At 36.0% G+C, this 17,992-nt stretch overlaps 1 protein-coding gene across 4 annotated transcripts in view; it reads right to left on the bottom strand.

Annotated features, from left to right (window-relative positions):
- The window catches only part of IQUB (IQ motif and ubiquitin domain containing), a 114,495-nt gene extending 96,509 nt beyond the window's left edge, over nucleotides 1-17,986 (bottom strand). For 3 of the 4 annotated variants that reach the window (XM_073238502.1, XM_073238501.1, XM_073238499.1), the window contains exons 1-6: nucleotides 13,211-17,986; nucleotides 8,315-8,736; nucleotides 5,931-6,065; nucleotides 2,812-2,973; nucleotides 2,555-2,727; nucleotides 2,205-2,360 (exon numbers count right to left, since the gene is read on the bottom strand). In XM_073238502.1, the coding sequence (XP_073094603.1) occupies nucleotides 2,205-2,360; nucleotides 2,555-2,727; nucleotides 2,812-2,973; nucleotides 5,931-6,065; nucleotides 8,315-8,732 (1,044 nt within the window). In that variant the 5' untranslated portion in view covers nucleotides 8,733-8,736; nucleotides 13,211-17,986. The remainder of the gene's footprint in view (nucleotides 1-2,204; nucleotides 2,361-2,554; nucleotides 2,728-2,811; nucleotides 2,974-5,930; nucleotides 6,066-8,314; nucleotides 8,737-13,210) is intronic. The other variant, XM_073238500.1, reaches the window with a different exon arrangement.
- Between the last annotated feature and the right edge of the window lie 6 nt (nucleotides 17,987-17,992).

Raw genomic sequence — 17,992 nt, 5'->3', positions numbered from 1 at the left:
ATTGTTGTTAACAACCATTTGATCAATAAATATGAGAGATGCCCTCTCAAAAAAAAAAAAAAAGAAAACAAAGCAATAATAACAAAAGATGACCCAATTAAAAATTGGCAAAAGATCTGAATATACATTTCTCCTGAAAGTGTATATAAGTTACCAGCTACTAATAAGTACATGAAAAGATAATAAATATCATTAGCCATCAGGGGATATAAATCAAAACCACAATGAGATACCACTTCACACTCACTAGGATAGCTGTGATCAAAAAGATAATAATAACTATTGATGAGAATGTAGAGAAATTGGAACCTCACACACTGATGGTTGGACATAAATTATTGCAACCACTGTGGAAAACAGTCTGGCAATTCCTCAATAAAGAGAATCATATGATCCAGCAATTATGCTTCTGGAAACTTACTTACACAAGAGAAATAAAAACATATGTCTATCATAAAAAATTTGTACACAAATATTTATAGCAGTTTTATTCTTAATTGCCAATAAATGGAAACAGCTCAAATGTCCATCAACTGAAAAATGGACAAACAAAATGTGGTATTAACACTGACATATATACAATAGGCATTTACCTCTGGGTATATACAATATTATTCTGCACTATAAAGGAATGAAATATTGATACATGTTACAACATGGATGAGTCTTGAAAACATTATAAGTAAAAGAAGTCAGTCACAAAAGACTCTTATATGATTCCATGTGTATGAAATATTCAGAGTAGGCAAGTCAGTAGAGACAGAAAATGGATCAGTGGTTGCCTAAGGCAGAGAGGAGTAGAAGGAAATAGGGAGTGACTGCTATTGAGCGGAGGATTTCTTTCTAGGATGTGATAAAGATTGCGTAACTATATAGTAAAAACCGTTGAACTGTACTCTAAAAAAAAATGTATACACTGTCCTGGATATAAAGGTTTTAAATTGAAAAAAAAAAACAAAATTTAAAAAATGGTTCACTAGAAAATGTCTATTCAACATAAAAGAAGGCAATAAAGGAAGAACAGAGGAACAAGAGAGCTGTACAATAGAAAACAAACAGCAAAATGGCTGATATAATCCAACCTTATCAATAATTATATTAAATATAAATATATTAAACATTCCATGCAAAAGGCAGAGATTTTAAGACTGGTTAAAAACACAAGGTCCAGTATGCTCTCCACAAGAGATACACTTTAGAATTAAAGACTCAAATAGGTTGAAAATAAAAAGATGAAAAAAGATCTTGCAAACAATAATATGAAAGAGTTGCAGTGACTATATTAACATCAGGGAAAACAGATTCACTCGTTTTGGTTTCAGCTAGTCTGGAGAGCTCCCTAGGTGATTCTACTATTACAAGGCTTAAAGCCAAGAGACAGAGGGGCTGAGGCCAAGAGAGAGGGGTGCTGAGGCCAAGTGATGGAGAGGACAAAGCTAAAGATGGCTGAAGGTAACACACAAAGTACTGGGAAAGGAGTACTTTTCCCCCTAAGGGAAAGGAAAGGAGTAGGAGTATTTAGGACTCTGGTTCCTATAATGGGGGGGAGAATGGAGCCAAAGGCTCCTTTTGCTACCAGTGAAATATATAACTCACTCACAGAGATTCTCTCTCACCAAACTCCAATCAGGCTCCTCTGAGTTCTTTCTCAACGAGGTCTCACTCTTGGACCTCTGTGTTCATCTCAGCATTGCCTAATTTTAGCATAATTCCTGCTAATTCGGTGTAACCAAAATCCCCACCCTCAAAAACTGATCACCCCCCATATTTGATCAGGTTTCTCATCTTCCACCATCCTCCAAATGATGCCTAATCACTCTGGCCACCCTTCAGCAAAACTCTTGTTAGGCTGGTTAACTCTTGTTAGCCAGAATACTCCCTTACCCTTGCTTGCTGTTTTCTTGTAGTAATTTTCCACCCACTGACCTCTATACCCTACTCCATGGCTATAAATTCCCACTTTTCTTGAATTCAGAGTTGAGCTCAATCTCTCTCCCTACTGCAAAACTCTACTTAGTAGTCCCTCTTGAATAAAGTCTGCCTTACCATCTTTAACAAGTATTCTGACTTATTTTTTTCTTTAACAACTCTCACGTAGGCTCTTTTACAAACTATGATAGCTTAGGGAAACACACACAGACACACACAGAACAAATGGCTCATGTATTTTTTTTTATATTTACCCATAATAAAAGTAACCTTACCGCCTTTAATCTTTGAGCATGGTATTCTGCTGCTGAAAAATATTTTCCTGGTGTTACCAGCTTATCAGTCATATTTGATACATACACACCAATTTCAGTCATCTGTGTTGATGCTGTATTTGTAGTTTGTTGGAGCTTTTTTCTCTGAAAAACTGTCTAAAATAAAAACAGAAAAATTAAATTTCCACTATATACACACGTAAGTAAGTAAAGAGCCTAATTTTCATATACATTAATTTTCTTTTATTATTTTAATTGCCAAATAATTCCTTAGAAGATTTTAATTTTAAGGAAGTATACAGTACATTTGTTGATTCTGCAGCTTCAAAAACCCACTATAAAAATAGTACCTGCGTATCTCTACAAAATATATTGGATTTTTCAGGAATCTTTTTAGGTAAAGTTTGTGTTCCAGCATTGTGATATTCTATTCCTGTGACTTTATGTCTGAATCCACCAAGGAATGGCTTGTGAAAATCAGATTTTATAATCTCAACAGCTACCTCCTGGCACTCATGAATGCCTGAGGAGATAAAACAAAGAGGGAATGAAAGCTCAACTAAAAGGGACTTAAAATACTTCACCTAAAAGAGAGTGAATAACTAACCAGTTTGTACTCTGACAGTTATGATTTGAGAGACATCATTTAATCCACTTAGCCTTTTAATTGGATATAGATCTGGATGTGTAGAAAAGATTTCCACTTGTATAATATCCTGTGGCTTAACTCCATGCTGTATGAGAGTCTCATTATTTTTAACAACGATTCCTAAGAAAGAGATAAAATTAAAACAAGTGTTATGACAAAGAAATGACTGTAGGTACTCACTTTAAGGGGATGGAAAACATCAAAGGTGTTCATATGAACACATAATTTTTAGTAACCAAATAGAATATTAATAGTGCCCACATCTTGCCGTAATGTGGGTATGGAGAACTCCACAATGGGAAAACTTAAGGTAGTACTCCTGAGCAAGAATTCAGCATTGTAAGTAAAGTAAAGCTTTAACTCTAAATCCATTAGAAGTACAAATATATAATAACTACACAACTCTACAAACATTTAAAAATAGAAATCATTTTGTAAACATTGACTCTAAAAAAAACCCAATGGGTTATATATAAACAGAACATATTCACATTAGGGAAAACCTGATTATTCTAATACTCATTCCTCTTTCTGGTGCAGAAAAGTACATACTCAGAATTCTAAAGAATTCCTTCCTTTGTCTATTTCCATAATAAGGAACTCACATAAATTAATTCATGCCAAGGTAGACTTAAGCCTCAGTTTTGTGGTGGAAAAAGTGTGCATCTCTTTAATTTTATGATGTATTGTTTCAACTTCTGCCCCCCACCCCTACCCCGACCATTGGTTTATTCTATAAATTGACTCTCATTTTCTCTATTTCAAGACATACAAAGATGTGTATAGTGTTACTAGTTGCTGTTTTGTGTCAGGGAAACTTTATTGATAGAATTTATATCAATCTTCCAATGTGTGGTCTTCTTAAATTATAATTGGAATTTGAATTGGAATATAACAAGGTTTTGTTATATTCATTCTTAGAAATATATTGGATATCACTACCTACTTTAGCTACTTCAAGAAAGCACAATTTAAAGATCTTTGAGTTTCAATTTCACATCCTCAATTCTCAATTTAAAATTAATATGGATGTTATATGAATTTTGTGATAGGTTGAATAATGGTCCCAAAATACATCCAAGTCCAGTCCTAATCCCCAGAATTTATGAATGTTACTTAAATGGCAAAAGTGACTGCAGATTTCATGAAATTAAGAATTTTGAGAAGGAAGGATTGTTTTGGATTATCCAGATGAGCCTGAAACATGATCACAAATGTCCTTATAAAGGAAGAAATAGAAAGATTTGACTGTATAGAAGATAGTATGACAGAAGCAGAAAGAGATATGAAGATGCAATGCTTCTGGCTTTGAAGATGGGGGAAGGGGCCATGAGCCAGTAAATATGTTAGCAACCCTAGAAGCTCGAAAAGACAAGGAAGCAAATTCTCCCCAGAACCTCCAGAGGGAGAACAGCACTACTGACACCCTGACTCTATTTGAATGGAACTGATTTAGGACTTATGGGTTCTAGAGCTGTAAGACATGAGTGTCGCTTTAAGTTATTAAGTTTGTGGTTAATTGTTACAACAGCCATAGAAAACTAATACAGATTCCCAGGTTCTCTTCATTCCTCCGCTTTTTTGTAAGTAGACTTAGTCCCACTGAAACTGAACTCCAGGTCTAGTACTAGAATAAAGAGTGTATCTTAAAAGATGGTTGACACAGAATCAAGCCCTTTTACTACTGCTGCTGACATGAGCCTGTTATCCAGTGGTGATGCCTTTCTAAGAAAGGTCATGAAATGCAAAGAACAAAGAGATTCTTATGTACCACTGTCCAGCTACTCCAATCTCAAAGTGCTTTCTCTTTGAATGTTACAGCTAATGCCACCTTATAGTTAATGCCAAGCAGTTTCAAATTCCCTTTTTGAAATCATATCTATATTTAAGTTCATACTTTGCCACTTAGCTGTGTGAATTTGCATAAATCTCCCAAGCTTTAGTTTCTTTCTCTCAAAAAAAAGTAATACCTACCTCAAAGGGTTGTTGTGAGGATTAAATGTTAATGTGGTAATATAGACAGAACATTCTGTATAAGGACCAGCACATAGTAGGTGCTCAATAAATTATTATCATCAATATGACCTTTACAATTGTCATTATCATTATTTTATTAATAACTATTTATATTTTAGCTTTATTTCTCCAAACAAGCTTTAATAATTGGTTTGACTACATGAACATCTTACTATTAGAGTACATTTACTATGATAGTTTTCTAAAACTAATTTTGAAATTGAATTATTTTTCTCTCATTGGCAAGGAGGAGGAACTTAATAAATACGGCTAACTTTTCTTACCAAAAAATATGTTCCTATTTCCCTATCTTTATAAGTTAATACCATAACTTTTTAAACTAAAATATTAGGATCTGTGTAGACATATTCTACAGAAACACTTATTTAGTTATGTTAATCTTGCTAACTCTATCACAATTACAAAAACTATATCCACTCAACACACAAGGCTAATATAAAGTGGGCTGCTCAATATTGCCCACAAAAATAAACCTGAACATCAAGGGAATGTGAATTGACCTTAATGTATAGAAGACTACCAGATAAACCATTTTTAGTCCTCCTCTTAACTCTATACATGCTCATTCATCATCTCTTTTTTCAGCCTCATTTCCTCCTGCTCTTCATATATAATCTGCATCCCGCCACGCTAAAATTCTTACCACTTCCCAAAGTCCCAGGTTTTCTCACCTCTTTGGGAATTAGTGCTTTCTAGAATCTCCCTTTCCTTCCTCCCTGCTCTCACAGTTTTTTTGTGCATATCTCCATTTAAAACATTTACCCATTGTGTGGTAGCGACTGCATGAATCTTCTTCCTTACAAGGCTGCAAGAAACTTGAGAATGGGGATTTTGTTTCATGTTTCTTTATACCTTCAGTTCTTCGCAAAATATTTAGAACAAAGTATGTCCTCAATAAAAATGTGTTCAATGAATGAATGCATAACCAAAATATGGTGTTCAGTTAGTATGTAGATATTTAGTTTAACAAATCAAAGATCTTGATTATTTACATTAAAAGTAAAGAAGTAGTGATAAGTTTTGTTAGCTTCTAAGCTTACCTGAATATCTTATCTGCAGTACATCAGATGGGACTTTTAATAGGTAGGAAAAATGATCCTTGAGGTGTTTAAAAATGGCATCAATTTTAAAAGGCATTATAATTTCCTGGCCCACGGGAAGAAGTATAACTTTTACTGTAGATAAACAGAGAAAAGAATCATAGTCAAAAGTAAAGGTCAGCAACCTACATTCCACAAGCAGAGAATTGTAGAACAATTTTTAATCACATAAATGCAGGTCACTTCTGCCATGTTCCCCCACTGCACCCCCATAATGTTAATTTTCACTTTCTATGAGAAGTGACAAACATTCAGTTGCAAGCTTTTGCTTAGGAAATCAATCCAGAATCTCAAGAGTTAGTATCAAAGTCAACACCTGCTCCTCCAACTCCAGCTCAAAATTCAGTTCTCTTTTCCATTCCCTATGCTATGGAATCAGTGCACAATTGGAAATACCTCCTCATGCAGAATGACATGAGAAATAGGAAATAAAAACTAACTGCTTTTAAAGGTGCCCAATATCTGATATATATTACTCAGATGTAAATATAGGAAATAACTGAGAAAATCAAGCATTTTTGTGTAATAAGTATTGGAGAGGGAGACCCTAAGACCTGAAGGGTGTCCCCGAACTTAAAAATGTACATGCTTTGATCACATACTGGCATCAGGCATCAGTAAGTCAGTGCATATTCTTGAAGTTAAGAAAAACTAATAGGAAAATTGAAAATTTTCTTTGACCTCACAACTACAAAAGATACCTAATACTAAGTGCACTCTTCTTCCCATAATTGATAATATGTCTACAGTTGCTAAAAGGCAAAAGAGAAAATCACTGCTTATTACACTACCTGTAATAACTACCCACAAATGTATTTTTCACAAAAATGGGCATTACGTGGCTCATTACCCACTCTACAGATAAAAACAAGACATTTACATATTAAAAATATAGAAAAACTGTTATTATAAAGTGATTACCTGTTCACAAGTTACAGGAATGAAATATAGTATTTAAAAACTAATTATTTTGGGGTAAACTTTTTTCTTTTAAATCTACAGACTAAATTCTAATGAAGAAGATGTAACAAGTGAAATGAAGTACAGAGTGTATACATAGGCCAAAAAAAGTTTTATGTATTTCTAGATAGTTTTCATAAAGCTAAATGAGACATTTTCAATAATCCCAGGATGAAATTTAAGTAGGCATTGTTGATGCTGAAGTTCTTTGAGCTTGTTAAAACATTTTTCACAATTCTCTGTCAACAAAGAGAACACTTTCGTGGATGTTAAATTATCAGAAGGGTATTTTAATTGTTTCATGGATCCAAAATTCTATGACTAATGTATTTTAAATTTTCATAGCAGCGACTTCCTAAGCCTTGGGAAACAGAGGTGTGTTAACGAATTCGTGAGCCTCAAGAACTGCAGGACCAAGACATTTTAAATCACCATGTGTTTGTTACAATATCAGAGAACAGAACTATCAAAATAATGGAGCCCAAATTTATACTGAATAACGAAATTGAGGGAAAACAGCTTTGCTTTGGTATAACTGGGCTTGATTAGTACCTTCTCCCTCCGCCTTTTCATTTGTTACTTGTGTGGGCACAGCACACAGGGTAAACTACCTCAGTGGAATCAAAAACTACATTTTACCCGGCAGACCAAGCTGCTGCTACTAAATAATGGTCCCATGTTCTCCACCCTACAGACAGAAACTCTATGGACAAAGGGGAGGAGGAACAGTCAGTTAAACACCTAAGTAAAATAGTTCTTTTGTAACCACGTTGTCGCTACTCCCTCTCTGATTTGTTACCAACAGGTAATAATAACCCTACAGGCTGTCAACATTATGTCTTTAAAATTAACCTATAATGAAAGACAACAATGATTTATCTGAAGCTAAACATAAGGTTAACATTAAGCAGAAATATGGAAGTATGTAAATGCAACAAGGTATGTGAAATGAGCACAGGGAATTAAACTAGGAAAACGGGAGTCAAGTTCCCATCTCACCTCTTAGCATGTATATATCATTAATTTCAAAGTGGCATGCAAAAGAACTAAAATTATGCTCAAGAACTTGTCCATCATTTTCCAAGGTTCCTAAACATTTTTAAAACCTACTTTATTTGGGGAAAACAGATAGGTATCAATTTAAAGTTTAATGATGTTCATTCACTAAAGGAGAGTAGCTACTGCAGAATACAGAAGTTTCACACATAATTAAGAGATTCAAGTGGAGTAGCTACAGAAGCTTGGTGATAGGGAAAGGGAAAGTAATATCAAATATAAAACAAATCTTCAAGGAAAAAAAATGAGAAAAAGTAACCATTCTTCATGATAAGGAAAAGAAATATCCTATCTTCTCTAGGTAATACCTATTGCTACAGCCTCCTTCATTGACATTTTCAGAGATTCCTTTGCAGCCTTTATTTTATCCATAAGTGTCACAGAATCATATGAATACTGTCTGCCTGACTTCACTGCATTATCAGACTTAGTCAGATAGTGCTTTTTAAATTTTGGAGAAAATGAAACTTGTCCAGGTGTTATAACCCCTTCTATCAGTGGTTCATCATTTGTTTCCAGACTTGAAACACTCTGGTCACTCTCCTCAACGAGGGTCGCACGGCCCCCATCAGATGGCTCTACTTCAGATCCACTGCCTTCAGTTTGAGGAGACTCTGGGAGCTCTTCTGAGGGAACTGGAATATTGACAGTTTCAAAAGCATCATCACTTTCTTCTGATGCTTCAGCAACATTCTGAGCATCAAAATCTTCCCTGTGTTCGGACATTTTCCTGAATTGAGAAAAATAAACACATTTACTACACAAAAATTTCTACACTAAAAATCAAATTCACTCCTTGCAATGTTCATAATATGCTACAATGTTGCTGATATTGTTTAAAGCATTAACTATCCTAGCAAGGGCATCAGTTAAAAACATTGGTGAATTGGTTAATAAAAACATCACAGAAAGTAAAAAATGTACTAACATACTAAAAGAGAACACAATACATTTGAGAGAAAGCTTCTATGAAGAATACATTGAAAGATATTTTAAAATATTTTGTCATCACTTCCTTACTCAATGAACAGTATCTTGTGAAAGAAGGAATTTTTTTCTAAATATAAAACTAACACAGGATGTATGCTTCTGGCATTACAACTAATAAGAAGCTCTAAGGAACCTGCCAGCTGCACAGCAACCATATTCTAGGTAGTACACACCCTTTGTGCAGATTTCCTCTCACACTATAACAGAGTCTCTAATGACACCTGCTTCTCCCAGCAAGTATATCAACAAATAAATGTGGATTGATCCTGGCGCTGCCTAGGGTCTGTACTACAAGAACCAAGAACTTAGGCTTGGGAGGCAGTAGGACAGCAGCGAGGAGCTTAGGTCAGAGTGGGCAAGAGCAGCCCAGAGCCAGGCTGCAGAGGCAGGAGGTGGACCATAGCAGTGAGGAGTGAGAACGGGAGAAGCTTACCTATGAAAGCTGGCAACCAGCAAGGGGGTGTAGGGGAAGTGGCTTTGAGGCCCATTTCTATGGCAACATCAGGGGGGAGATTAAAACAGGGAACAAGGTTCAGGTGGGAAGCTGCGTTTTGGCTGTGTTTGGCTGTGTTTGGCTTCCACTTTAAGTACAAATCCTAACGGAGAAGTTCCTTAGTGAAGTTCTCTGGCTACTAGATGACAAATTACAATAAAAGGGAATATCTGGAATAAAAATTAAAATATATACATTGAATTCAATGAATACACAGCATTAGAGTTCAAGGGAGAATATATTTTACACAGAATATAGCAAAGAGATATGAAAAATATGAAAGATTAAGAGAAATGGAAAAGAGAAAAAGAGTTTATATTTTTCCACCAAGCATATATCTTGCTGTGTGCTAAGAATGGTTTTATATTGTTAAAATAAAAACAACATGGAAATATGCAACAGAGACTGAATGTGGCCTGCAAAGCCCTTTTCAGAAAAAAGTATGCAGCCCCTGATCTAGCATGTTAAATTGAGAGTCCTACACGGAAATAAAAACACACTCTTGAAGAGAGAAAATATTTTAAGAGGTAATGGCTGAGAATTTTTTTAAACTGATGAAAAACATGGATCCACAGATCCAGGAAGCACAACATAAATATATGCCTAATAGGGTAAATGAAAATAACCCATAGCCACATATATTGTTATGAAATTACAGAATAACAAAGACAAAGGTCTGCAAAGCAACCAGTGATAAACTAGTAACATCTACTGTTTTGAATAATATTAATATGCTGACATTAACATAAAGGAAAAATAAAATAAAAGTAGATTTCTCATAAATACAGAGGTCAAGGCAACAATGACTAATTAAAAGAAGATAACTATCAACCTAGAATTGTGCATTCAGCAAAATTATCTTTCAAGAAAGAAAACATTTACAAATAAGTTACCACCAAGATATTTGCTCTAAAGGAACTTTTAAAAGGATACACTTGAATAAAGATGGAAATGGGCCCAATGGAAATCTGAAGTGCATGAATAAAAAGTGAACAAACTAATCATAAACATATAGGTAAACCAAGATAAATATTTCAATACAAGATAATAGTAAAAAAAAAGGAAATATTAGACAATAATAATAAGTGATTGGGAAGGGAATGATGAGAATAAACTGTTCTTAAGTTTTTACACTGCTTACAAAATTGAGGGATATGATATGTTTAATCCTAGACTTTGTTAAATTAAATACACATAAATTTCAGGCACAACCAATAAAAGAACTGAAAGTTTTAAAGTTTATAGAGAGGAAAAAAAAAAAGTAAAATGAGAAAAAACTGAGCACTCAATCTTTAAAAAGCTCAAGAAACCTCTTTAGGCCCTCACCAACAAAAAGGTCTTTTTTTTTGGTTATTTTCTCCCAGGCATGGTTAGAAAGAGAGTATTATAAAGAAGCTCTAACTCCATTTGCCCTTTTTGGAGAGTCTGAGGTAATGCTTTTGTTTCTATCTGGTGGGTTATCCACCCTACAAATGGTGTCTTCTAGAAGATGGCATGTTCTAAAGCATCAGCAGCAACAAAATCAAGAACTTCGGCTCTTCATAAAAACAATTAGAAGAATTAAAAGATAAATCATAGCCTGGGAAATGATTCCTTGCAAAACTCTTACATGACAAAGGATATATATCCAGAATATATAGAGAACTCTCAAATCTAATGAGAAAAAAAGTGACAGTAAAAAAAAATGAGTAAAAGGTTTAAACAGAGACATCACCAAAGAATATATACAGAAGGCAAATAAGCAGGGCCAGGACTAGATAGAGACACTGCTCTGCACTTAAGAGTTATGCCCGAGAAAAAAATGTCTCCTAAAATTTTGGACCTAGTTGCCTCAGTTGCCTCAGCCTGTAGTCCCAGGCCTAAGAACAATCACATGAAAAGATGCTCAGTAACACTAATCACCAGAGAAATGCAACTTCAAATCACAATGAGATTCCATGATATACCTATTAGAACAGTTAAAAAAAAATGTTTTTTAGCCCCACAATATCAAGTGCTAGTGAGTATGAAGACAAGTGAAGCTTTTATACCTTACTGGTGGAAATGAAAATTGGTACATATAGAATAATTGTCAGTTTTCTTATAAAATAAAGCATACACTTACGGTATGACCTAATGAACTGTAACCTTTACCCAGAGGGACTGAAAGACTACATTCACACAAAACCTGTACACAAAAGTTTATAAAGCCTTTTCTCTTAATACCAAAGACTAGAAACAACACAAATGTTACTTAGTTGAAGAAAGAATATACATACTATGATACATTCTTAATATGGACTACTACTCACCAATAAAAAGGATAAACTATTGCTATGCTACACACCACAGCATGGATGAAGCTCAAATGAATTATGCTAAATGAAGAAGCCAATTGTTAAGGCTATACAGACAACATGATTCATTTAAGTGAAAAAGCAAAGCTGCTGGTTCACAGCCTCTAGGGTTCCCCCAGTGAAATCTGAACTACACTCTTCACACAGAAGGCAAGGAGAGAGGGAATAAAGAGGCATACCACTCCAGGTAGGAGGCACGTTTAATAAGCAAAGGGAAAATATACACAAAGGTTATATACAAGGCTTGGCTTCAATGGCTGAAAGATATTTCTCTCTCTTACACACACACAGCCAAGATGCTCAGTACTCTCTCTTACACACACACACACACACACGATGCTCAGTAACACTGATCACCAGAGAAATGCCTCAAACGAGTTACGCCACATACTGAGACCCAGATGGTCTCAATAACACACTATTGTCTCAAGGCTCAGTCTCTCAAGTAGCTAATAGTAAGAGTTGAAGGTACATTCCAAGCACGTGGAGAAGGTAAGAAGACTTCCATTGCCTGCTCCACTTAGACGGTCAGCCAGGGGTCACACACACACCCTTGATGACTTCCTCCAACAAAAGCACAGACCAGTATGTACAATTTTACAGGTACAGCTACATATTGGTATATGCATGGAAGAACTCCGCAAGGCAAGTGGGTGGTGCTTGGTGGAAGGCAGTTCTTCCCTGCTGTTTTCACCGTTTGAATTTTTAGATTACTTTAATGCTTTAGCTAGTCAAACGTAAATGTTTTCATCTCAAAGAACTACTTAAAAAGAAAAAAGCAGTTCTCTATTATGATAGCATACAAAGTCCCCCTTTTCCCAACAAAGCTCTGTTTCATTGATAAATCTACGATGTTACTGTAAGTAGGACGCCAGGGACCCAGTTTTGCCTTCCACCAAACAGTTCTGTCGAGTATTCCAGTTTTTTAAGAGGAACAGCAACAAGATCGGTCGAGAGAGGAGTGAGAATGCCCGTGAGGAAAGTCGGAAGGCCCTCTATTTACTAAACACTGAAAATGAAACTGGTACCTTGGCTGGCTAACCGTTTTCAAATGCAAAATGTAGGTTACACACAGGTGTGGCTTCTATACTATCACTGTGATTAGCACTTGGAGTGGGATGTGAGGTGCACCTCCTAGCTTGATGCTGCTTCCCAAGCCCAAATCATAGAGATGGAGCCAGAAAAGTAACCAAGAAAGATGGGATGCTTTTCACAGTTTTTAAAGTCAAGGTGGAACATTCCCGAGCGACCAAGCAGTCCCCACAGCCCAGGCGGGACCAGCGCCCCGCACACAGTCCTAGCAGTCCGGCGCCGCCGTGACCATCTCAAGGCCGGTCTGAGCGTCGGGCCAGGAGGCGGCAGCCAGCCAGAACTTGTGCCCCTACCTGTCTAAGAAACGCAGACATACGGGTCAAAACGGTTTCTCAGGTGTCCTAGGAAGCGGCGTCTGCACTCGCCCGAGTCTCTATTGCCGGTCGTATCCTAGCAACGGCCCTGGCACCACCTCCTCCAGCCAGAACACCGCTCCCGCGAGAAGAGGGTGGTGCGGAGGGAAGGGGCGGTGCCAGGGGAGTGCGGGGGCGGGGGAAGGTAATGAGGCGGGGGCGGGACTGTTACCAGGTCCCCGCTCAATTCCGACGCTGACCCCTCTCCAAGATCCGCCACCTACTCTTGTGAAACGGCAGTTCTCCGAACCAAACACAATTCGCGCTTACAGATAAAAGAAAAATCAGGATTAGCAAAAACGTAAAAAGGAAGTGAAAAGGAAGACCTTAACAAAGGAAAACAGTGGTGCGAACAGTAGCTGCCTACTCGTTTTTCTTAAAATTCAAAACGTGGCAGCCAAAGAGAAAAGGGAGAAGCTATTCCATCTTTTAAATTAGGAGAGGTGAAGCTTTCATTAATCGCTGGATTTTAAAGGTATTTTTTCTATCAGTATAAATTCTTTTGAGGTTTTTATAAAAGCACATATTATTGGTGGAAAGGATCGATTATGTTCCTATTGCAAATGTAGTAAACTATGTGGTTTCATAATAACTAATAATTATTATTACCAAGAACTTCACATATATTTATTTAATCCTTCCTTTTTATTAAGGAAGAACTGTAATTAGTTCCATTTTACTAATGGAGAAACTAATGTTAAGAGATTTAATGGGAAAGCCAGGACTAAACCCAGTCGGACTACAGCCTTATTTTTAAACCACTCTTCTATGCTGTTTAATGCCCTTTGATATTTTTTAAGGATTTAAAATTAATAAAATTAAAATTTTTGTTACATATATACAAGTCCATTCATCATCTTTAATATCTAATGTTTCTTCCTTCATACCACTCTGCTAGAACTCAATTTTCATCTCTCCAGCAACTAATGCCCAATGTCATTTGTTCAGTATTTATCCCATTGTAAAATAGGTTATCTCTTACACATTATCAGGTAAAATTTGCTTTAATGTTTTTTAAAAAAACCAAACACATTTGAATCCACATTTATGAAGAGCAAAGGGGGAAAGAATATTAAGAAAAACCACTAGGATTAGTCTTTTCATGGGTAAACCAGGTGTGACTGGAGGTGTGCATTCAAGTTTTTCCAAACACTCTCCAACTCCTATCCCCAAAATTATGTGTCTTAAATTTACCTGTAGTGAGAACTGGTTTTAAACAATCACTTTTCTGGGTAGCCTCTTAGGGACAGAACCAGGAAATGGAGGGAAGAAACCCTGTTAGAGACTTTCAGATACTTCACAGTATTAAATGTGACTTGATACTCACTGTATGTCCATATTTTTAGTCTGCTGTGGAGATGATACGTAACTCAAACTTACAATATGAGCCTAACTTACTTGGTAGGCTTCCCAAGTATGCAGTTTGGAAAGGTTATTAGGACATCAACATCACATGCACACATACGCATATACATACATATACACACACACACAAATATATGGTTGGTTATACAAAATTAATGTAAATACAAGCTGAAAACAAACCAATGGGGAAAAGATTCTCAATATTGTAAGTGGAAAAGTAATTTTAAAAAATCATTCTCCACTTTACTTTTCATAAGCCTGCATTTTCTCATTAATTATTGCCCAAAATTTTTATTTCTCATGAAAAATCTACATTTCTCTCAGCATTTATATAAGAAACATTTCTTTTAATGTGCTTTCGTTTTTACAAAGATGCCACCTAGTGGCTTTATGAAATCAGCACTCCAAAGTATTTCCCTTTGCTACTTCAGGCTAAAATGTATTTTGATATATATGAGTTAGAATAAAATATTAGAGAATAATTTAGAAAACCGAGGACCCAAAAAGTATGCTTTGGAAATTAAGCTAAGTGGTTATATTTGACTCATACCACCAAACTTTGTTAGGAGACTAAAAATACAGCTCCATAGTTCCTTTCCTGAAACCCTAAGGAACAAACATGTTTGAAATTCAGAATTTTTCAGATTTTTGAAAGGTAATATAGGCATATAATATATATTCTGTAACACCTTCAGTTGAGAATCAAACACATTAATACTGTGGCAAAATATATTCCTTTTCACATTAAAATGGGATAAAGTCCACAAATTACCTTATGTTAATTGAGGTCAGGTTTTACTTCCAAATGAGTTATGCAAAAACTTCTTTTTCAAACACTTTTGGAGTCTGGAATTTAAAAACAGAATTGTGGGACTGTTTTACTCTAAGAAAAGGAATCAACCCTTCAGTCACAGAAAAAGAGAGTAAAATGAAATAATATCCTGCTCTAAAATAGTAATATGTATCTTTAGAAATGTCTAAACATTTTAGTTGAGGAAGAAACCAACATAACATTTGAAGATCATGAGAAATCCCAAGAATCTCTGCAATGCTCCTCATTTACAGTCATATACAGAAAGATACTAATCCATCATAAATTACATTTAAGCATAGTACAAAAAATTAGCTAATGGAAGCTGAAAACCTATTACCAATGCATAGATAGCAAGCTCAATTTGAGTCCTACCACACATTACTAAAAATAATTTTTAAATTTAGTTTTCTGTTTTTGTGTGATTTGCCATTCACCCTTCCCCTTACCCATTATGGAAGCATGTGTTAAAATGGCATCATCCTCAGTCCAGATGCCTTATGTGACTTTTAAGCACCACCAACTCTCACTAGACTCATAATATGAATAAGAAACAAACTTTTGTTAAGATATTGAGATTCAGGGGTGGCCTTTGCTAATTCACTATTTTTCTCAAAATTTTCCTTCACTAACTAGAGCTTTGGTTTATTAGCCCTAAATAAAGACTTTCCAATAAATTTCTCCAGTTTCCATCAATAATTTAGATCCCCTATCACATACCCACTTAGATTTCTAATGAATTCCATTCAAAATAAATCTCTTCATCCTCCTCTAAACCAAACTCCTATCTTCTCCTTTACTTTTTCTCACAAAGTATTACTATTACTGTAACACAGGCTGCAATCCCATTGAGTGTGGAGTTTTAAAGAAAATCCTGCCCCCAGATGCAAAGCAGAATGTTCATGGTACATTCAGTGATTTGCTGCTTTACTCCATTCCCCAGAACACACTTGCACAGGCTTATACAAAACTTGTTTGTATAACCATGGCAGCTGCAAGCAAAAAGAAAAGGCCAACGTTAGCCTGTATGTGGGAATTTTCTTCTACAGGACATTGTTGATTTTCTTCCTTTGAAAGAGAAAACCTAAGGGTAGCATCTGCCCTCCGGTGATTAAGAGGCTGAATATAGATGACTGGGGAAGTGGCATTCAAGTTCCAAAGTCTGCAGCAGAGAACATGGTAAGGAAGGTCCTGCAATACTGGAAGATCTTGGCTTCTGAAAATAGTGAAACTTCTCAGACTTCAAGGAAGAGTTCCTGGCTAAACGGAAGAACACAGACTACATGTACTACTGTCTTGACTGCCAAAAAGGAATTAGAAGAGCTGGCCCAGTAGGAAGGTCTATTTGAAAAGCCTGCTGAAGCATCACATAGAGACTTAACTTCTGAAGGCAACACACCAAGTCTTCCCATTGTAGCAGGTTCCAAAATCAGCCTCCTAAGCTTAGATCTTGATCTCCGTTTGACAGAAGAGTGCTTTCCATTTTATCTCTATCCTAATCCAATTCTGAAGAAAAGGTTGGGGCACATAGCTAGTAACATGTGGAGCTAAGTCTTGAACCTAGACAGTCTTGCTCCAGAACTCATGCTTCTAACCATTATATTATGGAGTAGAATGAAGAATGAAGGGACATAATGAAATCTGAGGCCTCGCAGGACGAGGGCTGACATTGCTGGCATTACATCCTTTCTATCCAGATGACACACTGCTTCTCCAGTCCAGCTTCTCCTGGTTTAGAAAGAATGGCAGCCCTTGGAGCTGAGCCTTATTCCAGCTGGTATGACATATGCTGCTTGCCCAGGAGACATGGTTTATATTTGGAATTATTAATTCCTTTCATTCTCAAAATCATTCCAATTGAATGAAAAATTATATAGTTACCTAGATATAAACTATTTTCGTCCTAAAGGAAAGAATGCCAGAAATCTGAATATTCCTTAGTCCACAGATGAGAAAGGGGACATCAAGGTAGCTGCTATTTTGTCAGCAAAGTACAAATTGATTCACTTCTTTTTCTTTTGAAGTATCTAGAGTATGGTGATTAACCTGAATGAAACATGAGCTCAGGGAGAATTGAAATGAGCCATTCTGATATGTACTCAAATTAGTCTAGAAGCCACTCAGCAACATTGGCGACCTTTACATAGAAGAAACTGAAAAGTTATCAGGAAAGCTTAACCTCGAAATTTATAGGAAGCAACCAGAAAACATGTGAAGGAGTAAAAACTTAGGTGTAAGGCTGTATGGGCAGTTGGAATGACAGCAAATGTAAAAGAAGTATGGACCACACAGCAATGCTTTTTCAGTACCTATCCCATTAATACCTGTGATCTCATATGAAGATTTTTGTACAAAATGAAATCCAGTTTACTACTTCTCTTCATATTTGTTCTTTATAAAGGTATTTTGTCAGAAAGTCAAGAAAGCAGGATCTAGGTTCTTTTGGTACAGCCCACACAGTGCAGGCAGGAGTGGTAGCATCCCAAGGAAATTCACAAATAATAATATAATGGTCAGAAGCATGATTTCTGGCACAAGACTGTCTA

Source organism: Manis javanica, chromosome 6, assembly GCF_040802235.1.
Source record: "Manis javanica isolate MJ-LG chromosome 6, MJ_LKY, whole genome shotgun sequence".
Classification (NCBI taxonomy): Eukaryota; Metazoa; Chordata; class Mammalia; order Pholidota; family Manidae; genus Manis; species Manis javanica.
This window is presented reverse-complemented; position numbering and strand designations above follow the sequence as displayed.